The sequence below is a fragment of the Lycium ferocissimum genome, chromosome 3, assembly GCF_029784015.1.
Source record: "Lycium ferocissimum isolate CSIRO_LF1 chromosome 3, AGI_CSIRO_Lferr_CH_V1, whole genome shotgun sequence".
Lineage (NCBI taxonomy): Eukaryota > Viridiplantae > Streptophyta > Magnoliopsida > Solanales > Solanaceae > Lycium > Lycium ferocissimum.
Window position 1 is genome coordinate 18,607,069 of NC_081344.1, and position 11,335 is coordinate 18,618,403.

General features: G+C 34.4%; 1 protein-coding gene across 1 annotated transcript; it reads right to left on the reverse strand.

Moving 5' to 3' along the window:
• Positions 1–216: 216 nt before the first annotated feature.
• On the reverse strand, positions 217–4,163 carry LOC132049953 (beta-fructofuranosidase, insoluble isoenzyme 1-like). The gene is made up of 6 exons (XM_059440940.1): positions 3,950–4,163; positions 2,689–2,697; positions 1,555–2,576; positions 1,049–1,293; positions 650–746; positions 217–540 (listed from the first exon to the last, which is right to left on the reverse strand). The coding sequence occupies exons 1-6, from the start codon at positions 4,128–4,130 to the stop codon at positions 364–366; spliced, it is 1,731 nt and encodes a 576-aa protein (XP_059296923.1). The 5' UTR covers positions 4,131–4,163; the 3' UTR covers positions 217–363.
• Between the last annotated feature and the right edge of the window lie 7,172 nt (positions 4,164–11,335).

Sequence of the window (11,335 nt, forward strand, 5' to 3'; positions counted from 1 at the left end):
TAAAGCATCTGAGAACTTATCTTTTGCATATGGGAATTCTAACCCTCTGTTCTAGGTAGTTTATGTTTTCAGATTTTTTGTAAATGATTCCTGAGGTCTGGTTTTCCCAACCTCAGATATGTGTACCACTCCTTGTTGATGAAATAAAAGGGTTGCGCCTCCTAAGGCGTAAATTACAAAAAAAAAAAAAAAAACGCCGTCAATTCAGTTTTAATAAAAAAAAAGATGCATATTTTATTGCTGATTAACTGGAAGTAGCAAATCTGTACAAGTTCTCTCCAAGAAAGAAAAAGGCCAACATAAAAAGAGATAATAAAAAATGAAGACCAATTATTTTTTCTTCCTTTCTCCTAACATTTTATTTCATCTCTCGGATTTATCCATGCTCCAGGCATCAAGAGTGTCAATTGTGACTATCTCAGTGCCATTGTTGAAAGCAAATAAATGTGCTTCGTCATCGATGGCTAATCCTGGATAAACCCTTGATGTAATGCAGGTTTTCCCACCAGCACCAAAACTTTCTACTACAGAGTGATCAATCTGAAGAAAAAATAATCACCTAATTTGTCAACACGATAAAAAAGAAAAAAAATAATGGAAATGTGAATTTTAAGTACATTTTATAGGAAAAAGTATCAAGGAAGCTTACCAAACTCCTCAGTGACAACTTTTTGTCTGATAAATCTACATTAACATATCCAGCAAATGATGGTTTATACATTTTCTTGTTATCCCTGACGGTTGACCTGTTGCCAAAAAAAAAAAAAAAAAAAAAAAAAAAAAATAGAATGACAAGGTTAGCCAATTGCAAAAGGATAAAGATAACAACACTTTTTATGTATAATCATTCAAGATATCTCGAAACCACTAGCCCAACTAATTTAAATTTGCACCGATTAAGACACATTAAAGAGGGGGAGGGGGGAGCGCTTCCTACCAGTATTTTTTTAAAATTTCAAAACTCGAACTCAAGACCTAAGACCTCTTCAATCAAAGGTGGAGGGATCTCACACATCCTTGATGATAAGAAAAGACTGAGAAAACAAACCTTGAGGCATCAGAGCACATAAGAACCTTGTATTTATCTTGGGCCTTGAACACTCTGAAGAACACAGGTGTATACTCTTCCAAGTTTTCAGAAGACAATGTTAGGAGCCCAAATGGCCCAAGTCCACCTTGAACTGTCGAACCCCTAATGGCACATACATCTTGGGCATAAAGATCATCCCAACTAGGATCAAATTCTTCTGCATTTTCCAGGCTCGAAAAGGAAAATGTAACTTCAACGTCAGCCTGTCATTTGATTAACACTCACAAATTAGCTTTAACTTTGGCTTGTCACAATAATTTCATGTAAAAGAGCAATTTGGAGCATAAAGCATCTTGCATTCATGCAAATCGGTAAAGGGCCACATGCCAAGAGGAATGTTGTAGGATGTTCTGATATAAGTTTCAATGGCTAAATCCATGACTCAAACCTATAACCTATAGGTCACAATAATTTCATACAAAGAGATACATTTATTTTGTAAACCAAAAAATAAAAATCCGAACCTGTGCTGCTGTGATTCCTTTAACTTCAACATTTTCTCCCTTGTCCAATTTGTGAATTCTTAGCTCGAACTTTTCCTTTCTCAATGTTTCTAATTCTTCAACAGGCCATTGAACCAAATTTTTGCCACTAGGATCAAGCCACAATTTGCGAGGAATAGCTTGAATTCCACTCCATCCTTTCTTGATTGCATCATCAGGAACAGCATCCGATTCGTTGGCCCATCCCCACAAAATTCTCCGATTCTTGCTAGGATCATAGAAAGTCTTCGATGCATAAAAATTACCATAGTCCAGTCTCAATCCCTTCCATCCATCAACCAATGTTTCATCCGGAAAGTACCTATCTTTTTTTCTGTCATAGGTACCAATTGTGTAGTAGTCATACCTAGTAACATCAAGACTAACTTTAAGAACATGTTTAATGTTGTCACCATCAAATGATACGTCCAAACCATCTGTATAATTCATTGATACTGGAAAAAAATCAAGACATTCCCAGTTTCCAGTATTGGCAGATGTATGAAGTGGATGTTGGGCTTTGGTCCATTTCATGAAGTCCTTACTCCTATACAATAATGCTACTCCTCTATGCTTTCTAAGACTACCAACCACCATTCTCCAACGCCCATCTCGGCCCAACCAAGCTGTTGTTGGGTCACGAAATTTGGTCTTGTTGATACTCTCATCAGCGACAACTAACGGGTTGTCATCGGGTTTGATCCACTCACGGAGAAATGGGTCGGACAAGTTAGCAGGTATTGCATAGTTTTGTACTTGGGTTTGCTTGTCATCCACTATTCCAGTGTAGAGGATAATGGGCTTGTTGCCTGGAAGAATAGTGGTTGACCCGGACCACGTACCATATTTGTCAAACACTTTGGATGGATAAATGGCATGCTCTAAGTTGATCCAATTAACCAAGTCCCTGGATACTGAATGAGCCCAAACAATGTTGCCCCATACTACCCCATCTGTATTGTACTGGTAGAATAGATGATAGACTCCATTGTAATACATTGGACCTATTGAGAAAGAAAAAAAAAAAGGCAAAGATAATAACCAAATTAATGTAAATGAATTGAGATTATAGCTAAATTTAGTGAAAATTATTAAATATATGGAACTCGATCTTACCAGTGGGATCTAATGTTTGTTGTTTGGACCATCCGGGCAAGACCACATAAAAAGGAATGAAATTTAAAATGATTAGTAAAGACATTTCAATGCAATTGAAAAAAATTCTAATTTAGTAAGAAAAACTAGAATAGTATGTTTTACCCAAGGACACAAAATAGATGTGTTAAAAACTCTGTTGACACTGTCTTTAATTCCTTCATCTCATTTTTAGGATCATATACAAATTTTAAAAGCACATATGGTAAAAAGATTAGTGAACAATTTATTTAATACACTTAACAGTAAAATAACACAATCACAATAGTGTTAAGAAAAAATGGTATGTGTCTGTATCGCATTATGTGAAAAGAACTAAAATGAAAGAAACAAATTACACGAAATGGACAAGCAAATAAGAATAAACAGCTAAAAGCACATAGTTAGAAATTTTGGGAAACGGATAACAGATATGTAGGTAATGCAAAACAAAATACTCCTCTTTTTAAGCATTATTAACGGAGAAATTTACTTTAATTTCTAACAGAGAAAATATGCATGCCCCTCTGTATTAGTTCAAATAGCAGATACTATTCCACAAACCCGGGGGGGATATAGTTTATATTTACCAGGTTCAATTGAACTATTATTTTTTTATACGGATCAATATGATCAAAAAATACATTTTAAAATATTGGTCAAAATTGATGTAATTTGACTCTAAGTAAGCGAATGTGACAAGTATTTGCGATGTTTAGTGTTGTTTTTTTTTTTTCCCCTCAAAGAAGGAGAATCATTTAATTACTCATTAATAAATTAACAAAGATAATTTAGTCAAAATTCATTATAATTAATGCAATTGAATATCTCAAATACCTCATGATGATCTTCTATAATGAAGTGGTCATAAAAAAATGAACGAGGACGAAAATATATAGAAGAAGAAGAAGAAGACAAAAATAATAAGACACCACACAAATATACATAAACACATTACATAGATTAACATATCTATACATACAGTCGCGGAAGCACCCTTTAGTAAAGACTGTTGACAGAAAATGTTTGAGACAATATTCTTTTGGGAAAAACAGATGTGAACAAAATAAAACCTTAAAACCCACCAAGTAGTCCCAAACCCAAACACATTTGCAAGACGAATTATTAGAGCAATAAACAGACACAAAATTCTGTGTACGTCACTGTATACATATGCATATACAAAATTCTACGTACGTCGCTATATACAAACAGATGAAAGGATTAGAGAGGAAAGACACACCGTTGATCCAGTGTTTAGGAGGTTGAAAATGGTAACCAGTTCTATGGACCTTTTTAACAGTTACAACACTTAATGATTGTAACTTCTTAAAAACTTTATGTGTAGCATTAACCCCATTGTTGCAAAACAACATCAACAAAATTAGCAAAGCCCAAAGAGAACACTTCCTAAAAAACTCCATTTTGACAGAAAATATTTCTTCCTTTTCTTTCTAATTTAGAGAGAATGAAACTGATGAAGAAGTTGAAAGGTTGTGAACCGTATTTATAGAGAAATAACAGAGATATAGTCAACCAAAAAAATAGGAAAAATAAGGCTAAGCTTGTTCTAATTAGATTTAGGAATGGAAAGTTACATCGCGGATTTATCTATAAAATGGATATGAAATAATTTTGGATAAACTGTCATTAAAAGGTGGCTTCTGTTTTGGGAAAATTCATTTGCCGGATTTTTCTCCCACAATGTGTTTATTTGTGTATGTACAATGTGCTTTTTTACCTTCTCATTTTAAAAAATATATATATTAGACTACTTTTTTATTTCCAAAATTCAATCTTTTATACAGTAAAAACTTATCCGAATCGTATATTTACATCAAATAATACTAATTACCATGATTAATGATAAATTAAGAGGATAATGTGTACTAGTCAACTCATTCTTGATTCCGATCCTTTTTATTTGTCACTTTGACCAAATAATTTTTTATCTAAACAATTTCCGTTTTAAGAAACTAAGAAATCCCTAATTATTTCTTTCTAATTCGCTTTTAACACTACAAAGAATATATAAAATCAAATAGCTTTACTGTTTGCCTCGATTCAAACTCTAAATTCTTGGATAGTCACGAGAAATCCGGCTTAACCTATTTCCTTATTTTTTACGCTTTCCTTTCATGAGAAAGACCTTATTAAGCTTTGCACAATATTTAACTGTGTATATAAAAAATAAAAAATAAAAAATTAATGACGACCTCTTATTAGAAAGGAATTTATGAGAAACTAAAAGTTCCATCGCTTGGTGTCAAACTAGGATAGCGGTAGATAAATAAACGATCTATTCTCTTTTTGTAATGCTTATAATTTCTCCAAATACTCCTTATAATTAAAGTTATTAAATAACTTATTCAATATGTGTGCCAAAATAGTAAACCGGATGTGTAATTCAAATTTTGCTAATTTACTCAACATGCATTGACATCGAGGCTCCAGTCAATGTTGTTGCCACGTAAAAAAAAAATTATGTAATTTCTGAAGTTTTAAAGCTGAAACATTTATGGATCAATTTTACGTGGCAAAAGTTGATATCTGAAAGCAGTCAAATATTCAGTTTACGGTATTGTAGAATTGTAGCTATCATATTTGCACATTTAAATCATTACAAGGGGGAAGGGAAAGGGAAATGGGAGAGGATTCGAACCCTCACCAACAAAGTGAAAATTCAGATAGAACCAATTAAGCTACTAGATCCCTACTATTTGCACATTTAGGCCTCATTTATTTGCACTTAATGGAGGTCTGAATCTGAATCATTTAGCTCTCAGTCCATTAAGTGCATTTATTTTTAAAAAAATTCTATCACTTATTGGGTCTGGATACGTCTGATTCGCTCAGATGTGGGAAGGAGCCTTAAAATTATTCAGACCCAAAGGCTCAAACACAAGCTTTTTGATATAACTCTTTTCTTCATCAAACCATCGATGCTTTTAAAGATTAAACGCCTTTCTTCCATAAATCTCCCACTGCTCTCTGTTGTTTTTAGGATAAACACAGTTTTAGTTTTGATGGCTTTCGTCGGAATCCGAAGTTTCCATCTCTCCCACCTGTTTTTTTAATGAAGAGATAAAGGGTTGCCATTGAAGGTGAATATCATGAAAAAACCCATATTTTGTGTCTGACACAAAAAGAATACGATGATGTGATTAACCTTCAATGGCTTAACTATTTATCATCTTATTTCAGGCAATTTTAGATGGAATGATTTTTTCTCTTTGAATTTCTGATGGGTCTGTGTGAACCCATCACATAAGAGTGGAGATGGGGTAGGAAGTGGGGGGGAGGGGATGGAGGGAGTCTCCAAAGATTTTTTTTCATTTCATTTTCGTCAGAATCCAAAGATGCACTCTACTTCATTTTTTTTTTTTCCCGCTTTGGGAGGTGGTTTGGGGTGGGGGGGGGGGGGTGTGTGTGAAGAAAAAAATCTTTTTTGAATATATGTAGTCTTGTACTTAAGATAATTTGCTTTTTATCTAATTTAAAATGCTCATTGTATATTAATTTTTCATATTTTATAAAGTTTGATCTAATTGTTATATCAACATTTTCTTAAAATATTTTGTTGATATAATATTTAGTTACTCTTTTATTTAAATTTTATATATAAAAAGTTTAAATAAATAAATTATGAACATTCAGATGTTGAAAAACAAACAGTCTTAACCATTCAGTGTTCAGATCTAGAAACAGGATCTTAATCATTCAGATATGCATTCAGATTCAGACATCTTAATCTTAATGAAAACAAATGCAGCCTTAAATCGTTTAGAGGATTTACTACCCTAATGCACCTTCCGAATTCTTAAAGTTTCATCTTTAAGAGTAAGTGAACAGGTAATTTCAAAGTTTCAGATTAAATAATTCAATTTATTTGTTTCTACGGCAAGTCTGTGAAAAATGGGATATAACATGACATTTGTTTCAGGAAAAAAAAAATAAAGTGAACTTTTCTGAAAAAATTGCAAAAGTCTTCGATGAGGATATTTCAAACATGTTTCAAAAACAAACCCCACCTAAGATAAAATTATATCTCTACTGGATGAAAAGTTGAACGGAAAATTTAAAAGAACAAAGAACTTGTTGCAGATGTAAGATAATCATGACACAAAAATGCGCCTCTTTTCTAACTATTTAAACTTGTAGCTGAATAATCACTAAATTCAGCATATAATACCTTAGTAGGGAAAGTTTTGAATTTAATTCTCACTTCACACATTATTTAAAAAATTCACTTATGTGATCCATTAAAAAGTCAAGATCACAGGTGAGGGAGACATGTTAAAAAGAATTTTCACATGCTTGGCCCATGAAAAAAGAATTAAGCACGCACATGAGAAGGTGTGTTGAACATATAATTAAATATGCTTCCTCTAATAGCTTAAGCTCTTAGATTAGATGGTCACACACTTCAACACATATTTACCAAATCAAAACTAGTACTCCTTCCATCTCAAATTATATGTTGCGTTTTTTACATGTCCTGTCACGACCCAACCCCGTAGGCCGTGACTAGTGCCCGATCTGGGCACCCAAACACACCTATCAAACGCTATCACAAATAATATCAAACACACCCAAGTATATAACAGAAGCCGACAAGGCTGTATTCCAATTTTAGATAATTTCCAGAAAAATTTCGGCAGAATTTCCTTTGTTTTATGGACTATCCAAAATAACCCTTTACGAAAATACCGACAAAGGCCACACGGGCCAACAAAATATCATATACATATGCGGACGGCCGCGGCGAGTGGGATCGCCCAAACACAACGTATACACACACAACTGAACAGAGGTAGGCACAACCCACAACCATGTCCACAGACCTCTAAACAGACAGACAGAATCATATGACGGGACAGGGCCCCGCCGTACCCATGAACGAATATGTACAAATGCACTAACAAATATATACCAAAAATATAAGCTCCGGAATGAGAGGAGCACTCCAAGTAGCAGAAGGGGTGTCCTAAACAGGTGGATCACCAAACTGTGCGTCCGTGCTGCGGCATGAAACGCGGCCCCCGGGAGAAGGGGTCGACACGAAATATGTCTTAGTAGGCCAAGTAGAAGGTACAGAAATAAATCTGAACAATAATCGAATTAGAAGTATGGAAAATAATACATATCCAAAAATATCAAAATATTTATTTCCAAAGTATAAATTATGCATAGGGCACGGGAAAATATGGTCGCCGTCTGTCGATGGCGCCATAACACAAGATAACACCGTAAAGTTTCAAATCTCCGAATCCCCGTCACACATCACAACACAAAGATAACGCCAATCACAAGATAACGCCAAACATAAGTGGAACCCGCCCTCGAGCGAGGAGCTCGGTGAACCATAAACACAAGATAACACCGAATGTATCATAATGCGCACGACAACCGAATCGGCCGGGAACCGGCGAACGATATCATAGGGCACGAGCGGAGTAGTGAGGAATCATATGCATAAAATCATTATCATAAATCCAAAAGATAAGTAAAATAGTCATATTTGAAATCGGAGTAATAATTACAACATTTTCTTCCCAAAGTTACCGAAATTACATAAAAGGGCGTCGCGGGACCCACGGACGAGTATAGACCCGAGCTGGGCCCGCTTATGGAAGACATACCCATTATACATCAAGCAAACTCCTATAAAAATTATTGGAGCAATCCGAGCCTTTATGCAAAAGATATGGCATCTAAAAATTATGGAATTCTCTAAACAAACTCTTTGTGCAACATTTGGAAAACGATTCTTTTCTTTTCGAAGACATAATGGTTTATATTCTTATCAAGTCATGCATAAGAGTGCCAAGAATTATATAAGGTTCATATCATGCTCGGATTTCGAATTTGGAATTCCTTACAGCTCTAATCTAGCCTATGTAAAACTAAGGCATGCCAAAAGAAGGAAGGTTGCTTTTACATACCTCGTACGCACCCCAAGATAGCCAATCTAAAGTCAAACCCAATCTACGCCTCGGGCTCCCCAAGGTCTACAAATACGCCAACGAATACCAAACATTAGCTAAGGGCACTTAAGCAATTCATTCCAACTATACATTAAATTCTACAGAAAATTCGGCAGCATTTCCCCTGTAAATAGGCCATCCCGAGAATTTAACTCGCTCAAAATCAACAACAACAACCACAATAACCAACCTAGCAACATCGATCATCAATTCGAAAAGGCAAAAATAACAATAGTAACTCTCTTTTACATCATTTAACAACTTTGCAAATATTCGATTCGACGGCTTACATTCAAGCCACAATATAGCTCATACATTCAATTATCAACCCGAATCCTTACCAACAATATTCAAGGGCATTCTAAGCAATTCATACAACATTTCCAATAATCCAAATTTTTCTCCAAGCTGGCCGAAAACAGCCCCAAACCGAGACAAATTTCTTAAATTTTTTTTCTTCATTTTCAAATCATGATTTGTATCCACAATTCACATTCTAACAATGCTATCTCATCCATATACCAATTACATTAAACATACAATAACCTCCAAAAACAGTCCGCAACATTAACAACATCATTTTGAATCAATGAACATTCATTTCCAACATAAAATTCAAAGCGACGACGATTAAAACATTAAGCGATATTCAATCGTTCATTGTCATATAATGTGACCCATTTCGACCAACACCACACACACATACATATATGGATGATTCTCAATTGTTCTTCACCTTACAATGATCATAATCAACTAACTAGGCATTAATTCATAATTTCAATAACAACGCAACAACACCCATTTACACTACTAAGCTCCACATACACAACTCACTCCCAACCTTTCATATTTCATGATTTTCCTCCATTATAACATACTACAACATGGATATAACCTTCATAACACAAAAACAAGATCAAATCTTACCTTTTTCTCTTCAACTTCCAATAGGCTAGGGTTTCCAAAAGATGGAAAATAATGGGTTGATCGCTCCAACGATGCTTCCACTCTACTTAGGGACCTCAAAATAATGGGTTAACACCAAGAAATTAATTTTTGAAGGCTTGGAAGGGGAGGTGATTTTTTTGGGGTTGAGGCCGTGAGCCTCCTTTGGAGAGGTCTTCAACTTCTTTTTTTTGTCTAAGTGTGAAATGAGAGAAAAAGAACTAATGGTCATCTTTATCTAGTGCAAGACTTGGTCAAGGGTCCCTTGGCCCACCTTAATGTGTTGTCCCAATTAAAATTGAACACCATTTGTGTGGGCCAACCATGGAAATTGTGGATGATTTTCATCTTCCAATTTTTATCACTTTTGGTCCCAAATTTTCCTAATTGTTCCATATCAATAAATTCATGCACAACATATATCTCAAAAAAAATTGAAGGTCAAGAATCCCGACTTTGTATCCCGAAATAGTTTTGTCCTTAACTTACCATAATTAATCCGGATTATTCCAATGTACAAAAATACGGGTTCTAACATCCCTTAAGAAATATTAATTAGGATGGGTATTTGACTAACTTTACCCTTATTTACGTCTAAGTTGTATCTATATCTATTAAATATTTACTCTATCTATGGGTCATCTCCATTAATCACAAAATAGGAATGCCTTGAACTCCTAGAACGATAAATAATTCGAGACGGAGGGAGTATGAACTACTTCCTTTTTCATAATTTTATAGTTAAAAATGTTTTTTTAGAATATTGTCCAAACACAGATTAATAAAGGTGTTTGGTCAAGCTATTTGAGAAGAAATAAGTGCATAGCATCTACGAGAAAATAGTATTTTTTTAATTTTTTTAGGACAAGAATAGCCATGTCATGTCAAAAATACATGAAGAGGGGTGATAACTTATATGCCTATCTTTTACATAATTTGACTTTTAGAAGCATTCTTTGAAAATATTGGTCAAATATAAATTACAAATAAAAAACACTTCTCAAAAGATTTAACCAAATCCAAGTTGCTACTCCCCCAACCGTTTTTTGTAAAAGCACTTCCGATTAAAAAAAAAAAAAGTATTCCGCAAGTGCTAATTTCATCCAGGATTTTCAGAAACATTTTTACTGCTGCAAGTCTAGTTTTTTCTAAAGTAACTTGTTCCCGTTATGATTTTTTTTTTTTTTTTTTTTGTTGTTCTATCTCCTCGCAAATTAAAATCACTAATAACAAAAGCAATGCCGCAATACAAGGGACTGGTTATTAAAAAATGATGCAACAGATATTAGAAGGTACCATAACTATTTTTACTTTACACTTACTCTTGAAGGCACGCCTTGATTGACAAATCATTAAAAGAACGGCAAAGGGTCATATATACCCTGTACTATTCCAAAATAGTTGTGCGTATCCTCCGTTTACTTTTTCGATGATATGTACCCCCGCCGTTAGCGTTTTGGTCATATATACTCCCGCGTCTGACGCCTTCCGTTTAACAGGGACACGTGGCACGATCTCACGGCTCCAACCATTTTTTATTTATTTAATCTAATTTATCATATAAAAAAAAAAACACAAAACAAAATAAAAAATTGAAAATTAGAAAGTCTAATCTCCGGTGAAGCTCCACCACCGGCAACCGATGACTGCAACGATATATTCATGGATCCAAAATTAAACTCACTTTGAAATCT

Excerpts from the sequence above, each read along its gene's own strand:
- LOC132049953 (XM_059440940.1), bottom strand. The coding sequence starts at position 4,130 with ATGGAGTTTTTTAGGAAGTGTTCTCTTTGGGCTTTGCTAATTTTGTTG. Across the intron at positions 747-1,048 it reads ATGTGCTCTGATGCCTCAAG|GTCAACCGTCAGGGATAACA; the intron begins GTTTGTTTTCTC and ends TTTTGGCAACAG. Across the intron at positions 541-649 it reads AGTTGTCACTGAGGAGTTTG|ATTGATCACTCTGTAGTAGA; the intron begins GTAAGCTTCCTT and ends TTTTTTCTTCAG.